Source organism: Camelina sativa, chromosome 4, assembly GCF_000633955.1.
Source record: "Camelina sativa cultivar DH55 chromosome 4, Cs, whole genome shotgun sequence".
Classification (NCBI taxonomy): domain Eukaryota; kingdom Viridiplantae; phylum Streptophyta; class Magnoliopsida; order Brassicales; family Brassicaceae; genus Camelina; species Camelina sativa.
In genome coordinates, this window is record NC_025688.1 from 14,829,458 (window position 1) to 14,847,466 (window position 18,009).

The 18,009-nt window shown below is 35.8% G+C and overlaps 3 protein-coding genes across 3 annotated transcripts; 2 read left to right on the forward strand and 1 right to left on the reverse strand.

Moving 5' to 3' along the window:
* Window positions 243–2,182, forward strand: LOC104780585 (aldose 1-epimerase). The gene is made up of 5 exons (XM_010505087.2): window positions 243–536; window positions 636–685; window positions 941–1,064; window positions 1,172–1,270; window positions 1,408–2,182. Exons 1-5 carry the CDS (start codon window positions 344–346, stop codon window positions 2,022–2,024), a joined length of 1,083 nt encoding a protein of 360 aa, XP_010503389.1. The 5' UTR covers window positions 243–343; the 3' UTR covers window positions 2,025–2,182.
* LOC104780587 (vacuolar protein sorting-associated protein 29) lies at window positions 2,218–4,648 on the reverse strand. Its single transcript, XM_010505088.2, has 4 exons — window positions 4,395–4,648; window positions 3,827–3,985; window positions 3,250–3,387; window positions 2,218–2,633 (listed from the first exon to the last, which is right to left on the reverse strand). The coding sequence occupies exons 2-4, from the start codon at window positions 3,956–3,958 to the stop codon at window positions 2,331–2,333; spliced, it is 573 nt and encodes a 190-aa protein (XP_010503390.1). The 5' UTR covers window positions 3,959–3,985; window positions 4,395–4,648; the 3' UTR covers window positions 2,218–2,330.
* On the forward strand, window positions 11,913–13,934 carry LOC104780588 (U-box domain-containing protein 39). Its single transcript, XM_019244662.1, is given in 3 exon segments — window positions 11,913–12,592; window positions 12,595–13,433; window positions 13,436–13,934. Coding segments are annotated over 3 exon segments (1,599 nt in total). The 5' UTR covers window positions 11,913–12,084; the 3' UTR covers window positions 13,688–13,934.

Genomic DNA, 18,009 nt, shown 5'->3' on the forward strand with positions numbered 1-18,009 from the left:
AAACACTAAAAATGGTTTAAATTTTTGTATATTTGTAAGAAACAAATATAAATATTATGGAACAATTGTTTTTTAAATGTCTAAATATAAAATAATTCAAGACTAATTTTTTTTTTTTGTCAACTAAAATATCTTCTAAACAAATCTAAATTACAAAGAAGATTAAAAAAAAAAATCAAAGTTTTGGGATAATAGTCTCATCTCTCTCATCCACACTAATATAAATAGGATACACACACATTACAAAAAGAAAAATCCAAAATTATCTCTCTTTCTTTTTTCCATTTCTCTCTCTCTCTCTCTCTCTCATCACTCAATAGTAGATCTTGATTGATCTGAAAAAATGGTGAAGAAGACATCGTCGTCATTACACGTTCCGAGTGTATCTGTTTTGATGGTGTTGTTATGTTGTTGTGTTGATTACAGTCTCTGTGAAAAGAAGATCAAAACCTATAAGCTCACCAGAGGAAACTTTAGTGTTACCTTCACTAACTATGGTGCTGTCATGACCTCTCTTCTCCTCCCTGACAGACATGGTCACTCTCTCTCTCTCTCTCTTTCTTCCTCTCTCCCTCTCTGTCTCTTCTGATTTTTTTCTCTGTTTTAAATCTGATACTTCTTATGATGATTCACAGGAAAGCAAGATGATGTTGTTCTTGGATTTGATAGTCTTGATAGTTACAAGGTAATTACTTTTTCCTGATCTTTTAGTTGTTATCGCAGTTTTAGTTGTTATCACATTTTTGGTCAAAACTTTGGGTTTTAGATAGAACCTAAATGTTCGGCTCAAAAAGCATTGTCACGTTATTCGATATCCTCCACTTATACAATTAATCCAAAACCAATGACTCGCAACCCACGTTGATATTTAGGCGTTACTGTTAGAAATAACAAATTTAGTAATAATAATTTCCTCGGTTTTGGATATTTTACTGTACAGAATGATACAACTTATTTTGGAGCAATAGTGGGAAGAGTGGCTAATAGAATAGGAGGTGCTCAGTTCAAGTTAAATGGTCAATTGTACAAAACCAGTCCCAACGACGGCTATAACACTCTCCATGGTATTTATTACTTTTATCTTAATTTGATCTCACTCACTACTCCTTTGTTGGAAATTTCATTTATATTTAAAAAATGCTATCACTAATCAACTTTTTACAAAAATCAGGTGGTACAAAGGGATTCAGTGATGTGATTTGGTCAGTCCAAAGCTACGTTCCCACTAGCCACATTACTTTCAAATACGACAGCTTCGACGGTGAAGAAGGTAAAAAAAAAACCAAAAACTAACATCATTGTCATCCTTATTCTAAAATCTAACCCATAAAATTACTCTCTCCAATTTACCAACTAACCCATATAACGAATTGAAATGTAATTTTAATTTTTGGTTATTTTTTAAAGGTTTCCCCGGAAACGTGACGGTGAAAGTGACGTACATGATCGGTAAAAACATACTCGGAGTTAAAATGGAAGCAAAACCACTAAACAAACCAACACCAATCAACTTAGCCCTCCACACATACTGGAACCTCCGTAGCCACAACTCCGGCGACATCCTCTCCCACAAAATCCAACTCCTCGCCGATAAAATCACTCCCGTCGACGACACACTCATCCCAACCGGCGAAATCACCTCCATAGCCGGAACACCTTACGATTTCCTCGAGCCACGCGAGATCGGGAGCCGGATCCACGAGCTACCCGGCGGTTACGACATCAACTACATCATCGACGGACCGATCGGGAAACATCTGAGGAAAACGGCGGTTGTGACGGAGGATGTCACAGGGAGGAAGATGGAGCTGTGGACGAACCAGCCTGGCGTACAGTTCTACACGAGTAACATGTTGAAACGCGTCGTCGGAAAAGGTAAAGCGGTTTATGGGAAATACGGAGGTTTGTGTTTGGAGACTCAAGGCTTCCCAGATTCCGTCAATCACAAGAATTTTCCGACGCAGATTGTGAACCCCGGCGAGACTTATTTGCATGTTATGCTTTTCAGATTCACCGCTCATTAATCGGGTCGGGTCAGATCGATTTGGGTCGGGTTTTTAGGGTTCTAATTTTCACGATTAATAATAATAAATTTGGGGCTCGATTTTATTATGCTTCTTTAATCTCTTGTAGATGAAATAATTCGACAAGTTCGTGGTAATGAAATAATTCGACTTTTGCAGCCAATTATTTCATTTTTTTTTTCTTAAATGATTCAATTCCCAAATTGTTAAATTAAAAGATTATTTTTCACAAGAAAGTACCAAATTTTTTAGGAGTGAGTTCAGACAGAAACATAAAACGGTTTCAGGTTCTTTTTTTAAAATGGACTAAGGAGCAGAGTTGGAGGTGGGAGGTTTCTTGAACTCGATCTTGTCCACTTTAACCTCTCCATCGATTAGCTCATAGACGTAAACCACAGCTCGGAAACCATCGATGTCCATAAGGACAAAGCTTGGGTTAACGTCTTGGTTTATGCTGCTGTAAGCTCCGGTTGCAGATCCCGGGTTGATCACCACTCCTCCTTCGTGTTTGTAGGCTGTGAACTGGTGGGTATGACCTGTTACAAGTATGTCAACGCCGAGCTGTCTCTGAAGCATGGCGAGTGAGTCTAGATCACCCCATGGGATCACCTGTACGTACAGCAAAATAGAGAAGCTCTTTTCATACCACTGCAAATAAGGTTTAAAGTTCAACAAACCCATTGCTTCCTAAAAAACATGGAAGAACCAGAGAACCAAATTCTATGATGACAAGACGTTGGTAAATAGAAAAACGAACCTAAACGAGGCATCTCTTTCACAGTTTAACTTAAGTCTACAACATTGACATGATAAATCAACAGTGCTTAAACTGACTTTCCCATTTACTACTATCTAAAAACACATTCTTTATCATGAATTGAATAGGTAAGTGTAGATTAGAGGCATCTAGACAAAAGCAATGTATCACTGTTTGTCCATATGACAATGTAAAGACTAGAGAGAAAAACTATTTGATGTGACAGTCAGAGCCTGATTACATTATCATGCATGTAGCAATAGGCGAGCAAAAACTGAAACTCACTGGATAAGGACACAAACCAACAAAGCAATGAAGTAAAGGCAAGCAAAATTAAGTTTTAAAATCGATATTTTAATAAACAGATGGTGTATAATACAACTACGGATTATTCATATGCTGCGAAAATGCTAATATGTCTAACTCGTAATGCTCACAATGAAATGGGGAAGAGAAGAAAAACTGAACCTGGTGGCCATGGCACAGACCCAGCTTGAATTGCCCGATAGTCAAGGTTTTGTTCTCAGGGTATCGTGCATCTTCGTCAAACTCCCCTCGAACTATATGCAAATCAGGACAGATAGTCTTCAAGTAGTCATGGATTTCCTAAAACGGTCATAATATGTTAAGCCTCCTACCACAAACATGACCAAGAAAAGACTTCACAGCATACGAACAAATCAGGTCTGCAACTTCTCTAAGATGGGTTATCAACTAAACGCCTCACAAACTTCTTAACACATCTTCCAACTAAACGAACATAACTGGATTATCATAAACGACTAATCGATGCTGAGCTAATCAATTCACAATTCCATTGAACAAGCAAATCTAAAACTAACACTGATCCAACCAAAACTGTAAGCCTCAAACTACCATGTATGAATTAAAATCTCACACTACCTAGTAAGAATGTAGTTCGAAACAATACACAAACAAGATAGACTTGTAGGATTCAGAGCGGAAATAGACTCTAATCAAAATTTATAAGATCAAAATTAAACATGATAGAGATGTAAAGATTAAAAATTTGAGAAAACCCTACTTTGATGCAGAGATTGCCAGTGCAGATGATGTGTTGAATCTTCCCAGGGACAAGCATTGATTTGAACTTAGGAGGTAGATCAGCTGCTCTATGGGGTACATGGAGATCCCCCAATGCCAATACCAGCACCATTTCTAACTTCCACTAGAAATTATAAACCTTCAAACAAGTTTGCAGAAAAACAAAAATCAATATTTGTCACTTTTAACACTAACGCGTAAAGAATCTGGGTAGAGAAGCAGATCAAATACCAAAAGTCAATGAGATCAAACGATATAAAAAAAAAAAAAAAAAAGGTGGAATTTATCATGATTTTCAACAAACTGATTTTCAACAGTGCTTACAATATAATTACTAAACCAACGTTTCAGTTGACTACAACTGTTAATTCTTTTATTCCACTAAAATCGAACCTAAATTAGATTTAGTGCAAAGGAAAGCAAAGCCAAGCCAACAAAAAAAGGTATGGTTTTGACACAATTAAGACAAAACCCAGATGTGGTTTAACACATATACTTCACCACTAGCTGCGTTGAAGAGACTTAAAGGCTTGATGATTGATTCTTACCACAGAAGAAATACAAAGGTAGATGATTTGTCCCCCCCAAAGGCCCAAAGTTATAAGCGGCAACTAAAGAAGATCGAGCTTTTACCAGATCAGGGGCTCAAATATATATCGAATAAGATTCGTGATTGAAGACAATTTTTGTGTTATGTTCGTCAGGGGGATCTCAGCGATCGCCCATGGAAAAGAAGATCCTTTATTTCTTCTTTTCTCTCTGATGATCGCTCCTTATTAGAGTTTAGACTGCGTTTTTATTTTTTGTTTTTTTTTTCTCAGCAAAAGAAACATAAACTACACGACGCCGTATGATACCCGGTTTTATCACATCCGTAGGCGAATTTGTAGAACCAAACCAAACCCACATTTAAACCGGACATGGAAAGTGTTTAGAACAAATCCCAGTAAGTTAAAAGTTTTGTATAATGATCATGGTGGTTGATTCGGACATAAAATTTGACACCACCATGGAATTATACATGATCATATGAAAATAACAACAATTTATAAGGAAGAAAAGTTATACCAATAAAACGAGAAGTTGAAGGGCGGATGATGTTATTATGAAGTAACCTACAGTAGTTGTTTTGTTTGGTGAGAAATTAGTAACCTAGCTGTTTAATATATAGAGATGGAATATTTATAATCCTTTACTTTCTGGGATTATAGTAATTTATAACATTTCTATAAAAGGTAAATTATTAAAAACAGGTAATAATAATATTTGTTCTTTTAGTTTTTGTAATTTACTAGGTTGGACCGCGCTACGCCGCGGCATTGAATTTTTATTTATTTTTATTATATTGTTTTTTCTATTTTTTTGGATTTCACAATTTAATATATGTTATTTAAAATCAAGTTTCATAATTTTTTGATAATTTCAATGGTAATTTTTATTATCATATGATACTTGAATTTTTGATTTCATAAAATCAGTTTTGGATATATTTTAAAATTTAATTTCAAACACTTAGTTCTTGATTTGTTTCTCACTCACAAACCTTTTAGAATATTAACATAGATTACTGTTTGCTACATTGTAAATGTTTTTGATGGATCTTAGTCTTTTAAGCTTAGCACTTCAACCTTTGTCTCATCTCACATAATTTATCTCTTACAGTATATTATACTTGTTCTTGTCTTTTAGTCTATTTATTTTTTCTGTTAATATTAATTGTAGACTTAAATAAACAATTACACAAAATTATTCAAAAATTGTAGACTTAAATAAAGAATTACAATTATTTAAAAAAATTAATAAACATACTCATTTACATATATGGGCCTAAACTAAAATAGTAGCCCAATGGCTTTTCACCTTCATTGACCAAGTTACGTTTATTCTCCTTTGGGTCTTCGTGTTCGTCTTCTTCTTCCTCTACGACCACACCACCAATTCATCTGGTCATGCTTCCTCTTTGTTCTTCATCATCATAGCATCTTTCACTTCTAGTTTTCCTTTATCTTTTGCAATGAATCAACTTCCAACACTCCCTCTTGATTCATTTGCTTAATCCCCGAAATCCAATTCAGGAATTTGATCCCAAGGCTTCTTCTTCTCCTTTGTGATTCACCTCTTCAACGTATGAATATGTTTCATGACATTGTCACAGCTTAGTGGTGAGTAATTTTGCTCCCTCATGAATCGATTCTCCTTAAACTGTTCTTTTTTTTTTTGTTTGTGAACTGTCTCTCTCACGTTTTCTTCTTTAGTTGTCTGTGCAACCTCGTTCTGGTCCCTCTGTGGTGAACTTGAAACGAATATATTTCCATCTCTTGTTAGTTTCATATCATAATATCAAAATAATCCACATAAGAAAACTATGGAAGTATACAACAGAAACAGAGTAAACTACCAACCTTGCAATAGTTTCCTTCTTCAACAAAGTTAGTTACTTTTTATTAGATGATAATACAGGGCAATTTTCTACACAAACCTCTGAGTATACACTAAAGAAACAATCAGCGGAGAGAAAGGGAGGGATCATATTGCATCAAAACTAAATGTCACAAGACATAGACACAAAGAGAGGGAGGGAGAGAGATCGGCCAACCTGGAATTCAACAAACTGATATTTAACAAAACTTAATTTTCCAGCCCCCACATCTCCAAGTAATACCTGAAGCACTTAAACCAAGTTAATCACCTAAACAAAAACAAAAAATAACAAAACAGACTTGTCTTCCGCTATAGGTGTTAACAAAGAGATCTTAAGTATCCACAGTTAAATACCATAATCATTCCACGAGAGTGTTTTAATATCCAGATAGTTCATATTGCTTCAGATAATCAAATCATTATAAAAGTATCAAAACCACCTCTTTATTGTTTTCTTATCCAGAGCACAAGTTTACATCTTTGACACATAACAATCATAACACTAACAAATTTGTTTGGATATTACAATTTTCTGGATTTAGAACATACCTCAAGCTGATTGTCAAAGATTAAGGACAAGGACACCTTGAAACTTTTCAAATGCTTGAGTTTCAGTTTTCGATCAGACAAATCAACTCGGTCCAGTGAATGCTATGAAGCTTGATGCAATGTATTCACAACCTCCGCAGCTTCTTATTGTTTTATAATAAGATATGTGATAAGATATATGGTTTAAAGCTAAAGAATCAAATCAAAACTAAACAATATGTGACCCATCTCTAAGCTTATCACTGTGACGGGATCGCATTTCGCATGATGGAGACATCGAGATTTGAGGGAAACATTAAGATACGACCTATTGCTAATATTGTGAGTCACCAAATATTGTGCTTAGCTCTATTAATTGTTTTAATTTGATTGGATATTCATTTTAACTTATGTGTTAGTCTCTCCTTCAATATAAAAGCTGAGGTGTCATGCTCTAGTGAGAAACATCAAAGTTTTATTGTATTGATTGTATAGTTTTCTCTTAAAATAATTTGTTATTATATTTTTAAAGATTAGTAATTAATTATATAATTTTCTTATAGAAATATATATTTTAAAAATGAATATTAGAAAAATCCTATCAGATTAAATTTATCAGTTTTAAAAGAAGAGTAATAATAATACTTTTCCCCTTAGGGGTTAGTAAGTAATTGTATAGTTTCCTTCTTACAATATATATGTCTTTTTCACAAAAGAAAAATTATATGTTTTTCTTTCAGAATTAGTGATTAGTTGTATAATTTCCTTAGGGTTATCATACAATTCTTTTTAAGATTCGTAAATATATTTTTTTAAGTGTTTAACTCTTCTATGAATATACTATTACATAGAATGATAGAATTATGTTTAGGATTAGTAATTAACTGTGCAATTATCCTTCATTTCTTTAGAAGACATTAAGTTTTCTTTCATAGTATTTAATTTCCAACTGAAAAATAACCTACATGCAGTAGTAAACAGTTGCATACATTGTAGATCACTTTTCTCAAATCGTTCTAACGATAAAGTTGGGGAACAAAGAACACAAACAGTGATCTAATATGGGGGATTGACATGGTTACCACAATTTGTCTAGAAAAATCAGTCTTAAAATCGACTACAGAAGCAGAGTCGACAAGGCGCTGATATGCTAAGCCTCTAAAATGAACAGAGAGTGATGAAGTCTCCGTAAAGCGACCTTCCAATCATCCAGAGGCGGACCAGCTTCCTCATCTTTATACATATCAAATGAGATATCCGTATAAACACCAGATCCATTCCACGAATTTGTGACTCTAAACATAAATTATAGGAACTCTTTTTTGGTATAAACAATAATGTCTAAAGATTCAGTTGACAATTTCTATCCCCTATATAATAAAATGGAAGTACAAGACATTTTTTTATAGACTATATAATAGATATATTTATGATTTTTTGGTTATAAACTTGTGACATAGGTATATATCATAATATACGGATTAGTCTGATTTTTGGTAAGTAAGGATAGTATGGATTTAGTTAATTATAGTAACATATAAATCAATTATAGGTAACATTTAAAAGATAAGAAAATCTCTCAACCTCATTAAAACATAAATATGTGATTCTTCTTTCACATTTATTATATTTTATATTTTAATTATTTTAATTTTTTTATCTAATATATTTAGTTAATAAAATTTATGATTTTTTCTGTATATGATGTAATTTGAATTTTTTTAAACAGACATATATTGCTCAACTGATGAATAAAAAAAATATACAAAATGCCCTACATCACCTAAGAAAATTAGGCAAAGATTCAAAATCATATTAATAAAAAAGAGACCAAAATGATTCTGAATATGAATGAGCAGAAACCTTGATTTATCAGGCATTGAAACTAAAAATTTTATGCATTTTATTATGGTTCTTTAATTTAAAGAATTTCAACTTTTAATAACTTTAAAAATTCAAATCTATAACTTTTTAAAAATTTTAAAGATTATTAATATTTCAATTATTAAAACATTTATCTTTTTATAAAATGTTTAAGATATGAATAATATTTAAACTTTATAAGAAGTTCAAATATTATAATTATTTCAATTTCTAAAATAATAAAATTTATTCAAACATTTTAAATTTTAATAATATATACGAATTAAAATATCACATGACGGGTTATATGGCAGGACATGTTTGAGTTGATATTAATAGAAAATTAAAATATCATTAATTCAATGCTATACGGATAAAATATCATCTCATTATTTTGTGAACTTTTTATTAAAACATTTAATTTTTATAACTGTTTATGATTATTAAAAAAATATATTGTATTTTAAACTGCAGTGTACCGCAAGTCAAAATCTAGATCTATTAAAATACATCTTACAAAATAGATGTTATTTTCATAAGTTATATTCAACATATGATTTCATGGCATAGTGTTTGAACAAAAAAAAATTAAAACAAATAAAACAATCATATATATAACACTTTAAATAAAAATTACAAAATAAATAAAATAAATGTTAATCCGTACTCTAACACGGGTCCAATTCTAGTTATTATTATTATTTTTGCTACAAACTTGTTTTTAATTCTGCACGTGATTTTAAAAAAACATTATGTACACCACTTGCCTTAGATTCATTCTGTCAAAGACTTGCCATATTTGGCCTACAAAATAGCTATAATTAAGCCTATAAGGTTTTATTGTAACTTGCTTCTTATTTCGTTATATTAAAAATAAAGAGAAAACTCGATTTGTGGTGGCCATGATCGATCTTTCTAATTGTTAGATATGTTGTGTCAAATATACTAGCTCACACCAAAAACACTAATACAAAATTATCAGGAAAGTTTCAAGTTATAGATAATATTTTCCCACTATCGGCAAGAAAAAAAAAAAAAATATATATATATATATATATACAATTTCCCCCTAGCCCTAGGTTGTCAACATGAAACAAGACGATCAAAATATGGCATGAAACATGAAACAGATGAAACATTTCATTTGTAGCATATTTCTTTGGCCGTAATTTTACAGCAACATGCTATATTTTATTATAAGATTCTATTATGTAAGAAGTATTTTTTTTTTTAAAAAGTTGTATCTTCATTTTATATCATTTTCTTACTAAAATAGATTTTTGAGGTTTGAAGTTGTCTAACACCATTTCGGTGTTTGAGGTTTGAAGTTCACAATCCGCATAGAATCAAGGTCAATCTCTTACGTTACATATTGTAAATCCAAAATCTGGAACACTCAAAAGAATGGCAATCTGTCCAACATATATATCTTCGAAGAGTATGTCTTGTTGGCAATGGCAGCTATTTTGTCGGTCAAGTCTCTTGATTTGAACATGTTATTATTAACATATAGATGTGCCTTGTTTATTGCTCAAACTGATATGAGAGAGACAAATTATAATCAATCGTTATAGGCACAAAACCCAAGGCGCCGCTCCTTCAACGAAATGGTTTGTTTCTTCTGGCGATGCTTCTCCGTTAATCTCCTCTCCTAACTCGTGTTTGCTAAGGTATGTTCTCTCTTTGGTGGATCTCCTTTACCGTTTTCCGGCGAGGTTTTTCACAGGAGATAATTTCCTTGATTCTGTAGACTTCGAGCCATTCTCGTCACTTACGGATGTCTTCGGTCGCCTTCCTCGTCCTGAGGCCCCCTCGTGCACCACCGCTGACGCCACCGGAACCACCAGACCCACCGGACCCTCAGATCTATTTTTCCTTTGGTGAATCTCTTGTCCAGCCGCTGAATCTCACTTCCTTCAGAGCAAGTGACTCGCTCAACATCCTTCTCTCCTCCGCCATACCTAGCTTCTGCCGCCGGCGAAGCCCCTTCTCCTTCCTAACTAAAGAAGTTATGGTTTCAGCAAGGACTTCCTAACTAAAGAAGTTTGCTTTACTGGATGCTCTTGGTTTATTGCTTCTTTGGCTGAACTTCATCTTATCTTCCCGAAACTCCCCCTTGTTTGGATGCTCGTGACTCGTCGGTATTGCAAGGTTCCTCCTCCTGGCTGATGGTCCCCTCTACCTATGTCGTAGAGTTTGTAACCCTTAAGGTTATTATGGATGCGATCTATCAAGAAACTGTTGAGATTGTACTTGTTTGTTGGTCTCTTATGTTCTCTTCTTATGATTTGTATCTTGTCTATCCCTTGTTTTACTATCTTTTGATGGTGTTTTCTGGCATTTGTTGCCTTCATTTCCTTTGCTTTGGATGTACTTTCTCCTCTATTAGAGGTTGAGACTCTTTAATTTTAATGATAATGAAATGTTTGCCCAAAAAAAAAAAAAAAATCAATCGTTATATACCGTGTGGTCCGTGGAAAGGAGGTCCAAGATGGTCTCCACGTCCAAATCTCTATTTAATTTCTTTGCTTTGTGAATCGTGATTGCTTTCTTCTTCGGGTATTGGTTTCTCTATTCCCCCTTGTGTTTAAATGATTTCTCTCAGAGACGACGACAAACTAAAGCTTATACATCATTTTTTTTTCATTAATATTATAGTCAACACAATGGAACCATGAGAAGAAAAAAATCTCTAATTCAATACCTTTTCTTATCTAACGGGGTAGAGAACTTGTAAACACGCCTTGAACTGTCCATCACCTGATCATGATGCTGCGCATGAATCAATTCAATTTGTTTATATTCGTCAACGACAATTTACTTATATCTTACAATCATTCTGACTTACTAAACACAAATTGCACATAATCTATAGAGTTTTATATTTCCTCCCCCTCCGTAATCCTTATTTTGTTTTGTCCACTACAAGATTTATTCAATGGTCTACAATTTTATTGTGGAAACTAAAAACTGTCAATGTCATCTAGAAATGTAACGACACAGATGGTCATTATCCAATTTTCAAATTTGTTTAATCAAGCCACACAAAAAAAAAAAATACTGTTTAGATAGAATAGTTATGACATCAGTTATTGAAATTATTATCGAAAATCATAAAATAATTTTGATTTTGTAGATAATTAGTAGTAGTATTGTATAAAAGAAATCCGAATATCCTACAATTATTTTTGTACGACAAAAAATCCAATCATTATCAATTTATCGTAATCATTAAATTATGTTTTATTAGTAAGATAAAAAAAAACGAGTAATTAAGAGTCTGGTTAGTAGTATCAACGAGAGAATCTTTTGGACTCGATCAAAAACCTCAGAACGTTGAAGTCAAAAATCTCTTACATAACTTCTCAGATTTCGTTTAGTTTCGTTGTTTCTTTCGCTTCTTCAAGTTCTGTCTCTATCCCCAAAATGGGCGAGACCGGTAGACACAAATGGTTCTCTTTTCACCACCACCGTTCAGCCTCCGCCACGTCTATGCCTCAGCAAACCAACAACCCCGGCGAAACCCCAACGGAGTTCCTCTGTCCCATCACCGGGTTTTTAATGTCGGATCCCGTAGTCGTCGCTTCGGGTCAAACCTTCGAGCGTGTCTCCGTCCAAGTTTGCCGTAACCTCGGGTTTGCTCCGAAGCTTCACGACGGTACTCAACCCGATTTATCAACCGTAATCCCAAACCTCGCCATGAGATCAACGATTCTCAGCTACTGCGATAGAAACAAAATGGACCACCCTCGTCCTCCTGATTACGCTTACGTCGAAGGTGTTGTTCGTACCCGTATGGATACCGTTTCGGGTTCGGGTCCGGGTCATCGGATCTCTAAATCGGAAATTTTACCACCGCTGGCTGAGAATTCGAATTCCAATTCGGATTATGATTCTGTGATGGGAGCGATTCGATCTCGTTCAAGAAAAGCAATTCTCTTCCATTTCACCAAACCCGACCCATTAATCACTCGACGACCCGGAATCCTACCTCGTTCTCTTCATCGGATTACTCAACGTTTCCTCCGATGTCACCGGAAGAAGAAGAGATCTACAACAAATTAAGCAGTGTAGACACGATCGATCACGAGCAAGGTCTGATTCAGCTAAGGAAGACGACGAGATCAAACGAGAGCACGAGAATCTCGCTCTGTACTGATCGGATCCTCTCGTTACTCCGATCTTTGATAGTTTCACGGTACAACGTCGTGCAGACGAACGCCGCCGCGTCGTTGGTCAACCTCTCGTTGGAGAAACCTAACAAATTGAAAATCGTACGGTCAGGATTCGTTCCTCTCCTGATCGATGTTTTGAAATCGGGATCGACTGAGGCGCAAGAGCATGTGATCGGAGCTTTGTTTAGTTTAGCTGTTGAGGAAGAGAACAAGATGGTGATCGGAGTTCTCGGTGCGGTTGAGCCGCTTCTTCACGCGCTTCGATCGTCGGAGAGTGAGAGAGCGCGTCAAGACGCGGCGCTCGCGCTTTATCATCTGTCGTTGATTCCTAATAACCGGAATAGGTTGGTTAAAGCCGGTGCGGTGCCGGTTATGTTGTCTATGATTAGAACCGGTGAATCTGCGAGTAGGATACTTTTGTTACTATGTAACGTAGCAGCTTGCCCGGAAGGGAAAGGAGCTATGCTTGACGGGAATGCGGTGGCGATATTGGTTGGGAAACTGCGAGAAAGTGGTGGTGGAGGAGCTGAGGCAGAGGTGGCGGCGGCGCGTGAGAATTGCGTGGGGGCTTTGTTGACGTTGAGTGTTGGGAATATGAGGTTTTTAGAGGATTGGCGAGTGAGGCGGGTTTGGAGGAGGTTTTGACGGAGATTGTGGAGAGCGAGAGCGGAAGCGGGAGGTTGAAGGAGAAGGCGGGGAAGATTCTGCAGACAATGAGAGGCGGAGATAGGGAGTTTGGTGAAGGTGCGGAGGCGCGTGAGTGGAACAAGATGTTGGAAGCGAGTGGGCTAAGCCGGTCTCAGTTTCAACAAGGAGGGCAAAAAGGGGGTTTTGCTTACTCCTCTCAATTTTAGCTCTATTCAATTATTTTATTTTATTTTCTTGTTGGTAAAAAAAGTAAAAACAATTTCTCAAAGTTTTTTTGTTTTTGTTTTTTTTAACTCTTTGTAATGTTTTTTTCTTTTCCTAGTGACCATAATTTTTGGGAGTGAATTTGTATTTTTAGTCTTCTTTGACTTGTCTCTTTTCTAATGAAACGACAAAAAAAGTTACAATGTTCGTTAAGGGTTTGTATTAGAGTTGCTCGTGTTTCATGTGTGACTTGTGTACGTGGTCCTTGACAAACAAAAAGTCGTCTCAAGAAGGGGTGTGTAATGTCAATTATGTGTATCATTATCATCTCGAATGTATATCTGTAACAAAAAGAAGTGACTCTCTCAAAAATAAGTAAATATTGATATATCAAAACTTCAGTTTTTTTTCCCGGTATGGAATAAAATATGTAGAATGTAAGATTTGGAACGAAGATTTAGTTGTTGGTCATATAATTTATATGGTCTAGTTGTCTACCGTCTACGTAGGTTACAAGTTAGACAAGTTAGAATATAATCTACAAGTCATTCTCCCTGAAGTCATGTGATCCAGTCACCAACATGCGCGATTCGTCATGCGAACACGTCATACCGACATAAACCATACATTCCCTATAATATTTATATGATTACGAGAATAGCTGAGCCTGTGATGCATTCTAATCTACGCCTAAATGCTAAATGGATAAAATTGGAAAGAAAAACAAATGTTATAAAAATTGGAAACCATGGTTCACGATGTACAAGTTTCTATCGAGTAATTTTGAATGATTAACTTAAACCATTCATGTATTAAAAAAAATCTTTGCATTCACATTGTGTAACACGTTATTGATCATCGCTATCATTGATATGGAGATGTGTATACATAATGTACTAAGAGCAAGAGCATTGGTGTGGAATAATTTTTGGTCTCTTAAATTTAATAATAATATTTTGAAAGTTTTTTATTTTTAGTATGAGCATTGGTGTCTATTTGTATTTGGTCCTCCGAATAAAATAATAATATTTTGAAATTTAAACATTAATTTAAAATTGAAAAACAAAAACATNACATAAACCATACAAACATCAAAGATAAAAACAAACATTTTATTCAATTCATAGAATTTTTTAAATCAATCTTCATTATCTGGAAGATGTCCAAAGTTAGTCCAAATATGCTCAATCAAATCTTGTTTTAGTTGGTCATGGGCTTGTTTATCATGAATTCTTGTTTGACGAGTAATCGTACTGCTGATATTTGAACCCACACCGGCGGCACCAACGGTAAATGTTTGATCCACATGTTCTCCGTGTTGAAATTCAGAAATAATGTTTCGGTAACTGTATGTATGTCGTTCGTCTTCGACAATCATATTATGGAGTATTATGCATGATCTTATTACATTTGCCATTTTGTTTTTATCCCATAAACGAGACGGATTTTTAATAACGGCGAATCTAGCTTGCAAGACTCCAAAGGCACGCTCAACATCTTTCCTAACAGCTTCTTGTTTTTTAGAAAAGAGAGATTTTTTCCTACCTTGTGGAAGTCGGATTGATTGAATAAAAGTTGCCCAATTTGGATAAATACCATCAGTGAGATAGTACGCCAAATTGTACTCCCTTCCGTTGACAACGAAGTTGACTTCCGGAGCTTGACCGGTTATTATGTCATCAAAAACATTAGATCGATCAAGAATATTAAGATCGTTCATAGTACCTGGAGCTCCAAAAAAGGCATGCCATATCCAGAGGTCATACGAAGCTACCGCTTCCAACACGATTGTAGGTTTTCCGGTTGATCGTGAATACATGCCTTCCCAAGCCGTGGGACAATTATTCCACCCCCAATGCATACAGTCAATGCTCCCAATCATCCCGGGAAATCCACGCTGTTCATTCTGATAGAGTAGTCTTTCTAGGTCCTCTGGTGTAGGACGTCTTAGGTATTCATCTCAAAACACTTGGATGATGCCGGCGGTAAACTCGTGCAAACATTTCCGAGCTGTTGAAGCACTAATTCTTACATACTCGTCAACACTGTCAGACGAACTACCATATGCCAATTGACGAATTGTTGCAGTACATTTTTGTATAGGTGATAGACTAGCCCGTCCGGTTGCATCCTGGGTTTGGCGGAAATACTCGATTTCGGTAGAGAGACGTTGAACAATACGCATGAACAAAGGCTTGTGCATGCGAAACCGTCGCCGGAATAGATTNTATCCCATAAACGAGACAGATTTTTAATAATGGCGAATCTAGCTTGCAAAACTCCAAAGGCACACTCAACATCTTTCCGCACAGCTTCTTGTTTTTTACAAAAGAGAGATTTTTTCATACCTTGTGGAAGTCGGATAGATTGAATAAAAGTGGCCAATTTGGATAAATACCATCAGTGAGATAGTACGCCAAATTGTACTCCCTTCCGTTTACAACGAAGTTGACTTCCGGAGCTTGACCGGTTATTATGTCATCAAAAACATTAGATCGATCAAGAATATTAAGATCGTTCATAGTACCTGGAGCTCCAAAAAAGGCATGCCATATCCAGAGGTCATACGAAGCTACCGCTTCCAACACGATTGTAGGTTTTCCGGTTGATCGTGAATACATGCCTTCCCAAGCCGTGGGACAATTATTCCACCCCCAATGCATACAGTCAATGCTCCCAATCATCCCGGGAAATCCACGCTGTTCATTTTGATAGAGTAGTCTTTCTAGATCCTCCGGTGTAGGACGTCTTAGATATTCATCTCCAAACACTTGGATGATGCCGGCGGTAAACTCGTGCAAACATTTCCGAGCTGTCGAAGCACCAATTCGTACATACTCGTCAACACTGTCAGACGAACTACCATATGCCAATTGACGAATTGCTGCAGTACATTTTTGTATAGGTGAAAGACCAGCCCGTCCGGTTGCATCCTGGGTTTGGCGGAAATATTCGATTTCGGTAGAGAGACGTTGTAAAATTCGCATGAACAATGGCTTGTGCATGCGAAACCGTCGCCGGAATAAATATTCTGGAAATGTTGGAGTGTCACTAAAATAATCATTCCAAAGATTATTGTGGCCTTCTTCCCGGTTTCGCTCGATAAAAATCCTTTTGTTTGGCTGGTTTGGTTCCGGAATAATATGCGAAGCATCATAAATATTTTCTAAATAAGCATCAAAATTATCACCATCATCTCCTTGGTAGTGATAATGATCATCATCTCCTTGGTAATGATAATGGTTTGAAGATGATCCCATTTCAAATAAAAAAAAAAAGACAAAGGAAGAGACAAGGAGATATTGAAGAGAAAGGAAGAAATAACTTGTGAATGTTTTGTTGCTTTGATATTGTTTGGTGTGAATGTTTTGTTGGTTTGATAGGGTCGCATATATATAATGGAAGACTAGTGATAACCCGTGATAACAAAACAACACTGATCCGTGATAGTAAAACAACAAGTATCCGTGACAGATAAACAACAAGTATCCGTGATAGTAAAACAACAAGTATCCGTGATAACAAAACAACAAGTATCATTACAAAACAGAAAATTAGATTACACCAAATAAACATCCGAGTCATTACATTACATGAGCACTCTAACTAAATGTCTCCAATCTGATTTAAGTATACATGAACAAGATACCTAGAACACTTGCGAAAATAACCATTACACCAACAATCAGCCAATTAGTTACATTTCTAAACCTATTTTCATTCTCTAACATAACCATCTTCTGTATGTCACCAGCATCTGTTCACCACCATTCCTAGCATGAGGAGTGTCACCATAGTACCGGCTAATCCTTGTCCAGAAGCTTCGNTGACCGGTTATTATGTCATCAAAAACATTAGATCGATCAAGAATATTAAGATCGTTCATAGTACCTGGAGCTCCAAAAAAGGCATGCCATATCCAGAGGTCATACGAAGCTACCGCTTCCAACACGATTGTAGGTTTTCCGGTTGATCGTGAATACATGCCTTCCCAAGCCGTGGGACAATTATTCCACCCCCAATGCATACAGTCAATGCTCCCAATCATCCCGGGAAATCCACGCTGTTCATTCTGATAGAGTAGTCTTTCTAGGTCCTCTGGTGTAGGACGTCTTAGGTATTCATCTCAAAACACTTGGATGATGCCGGCGGTAAACTCGTGCAAACATTTCCGAGCTGTTGAAGCACTAATTCTTACATACTCGTCAACACTGTCAGACGAACTACCATATGCCAATTGACGAATTGTTGCAGTACATTTTTGTATAGGTGATAGACTAGCCCGTCCGGTTGCATCCTGGGTTTGGCGGAAATACTCGATTTC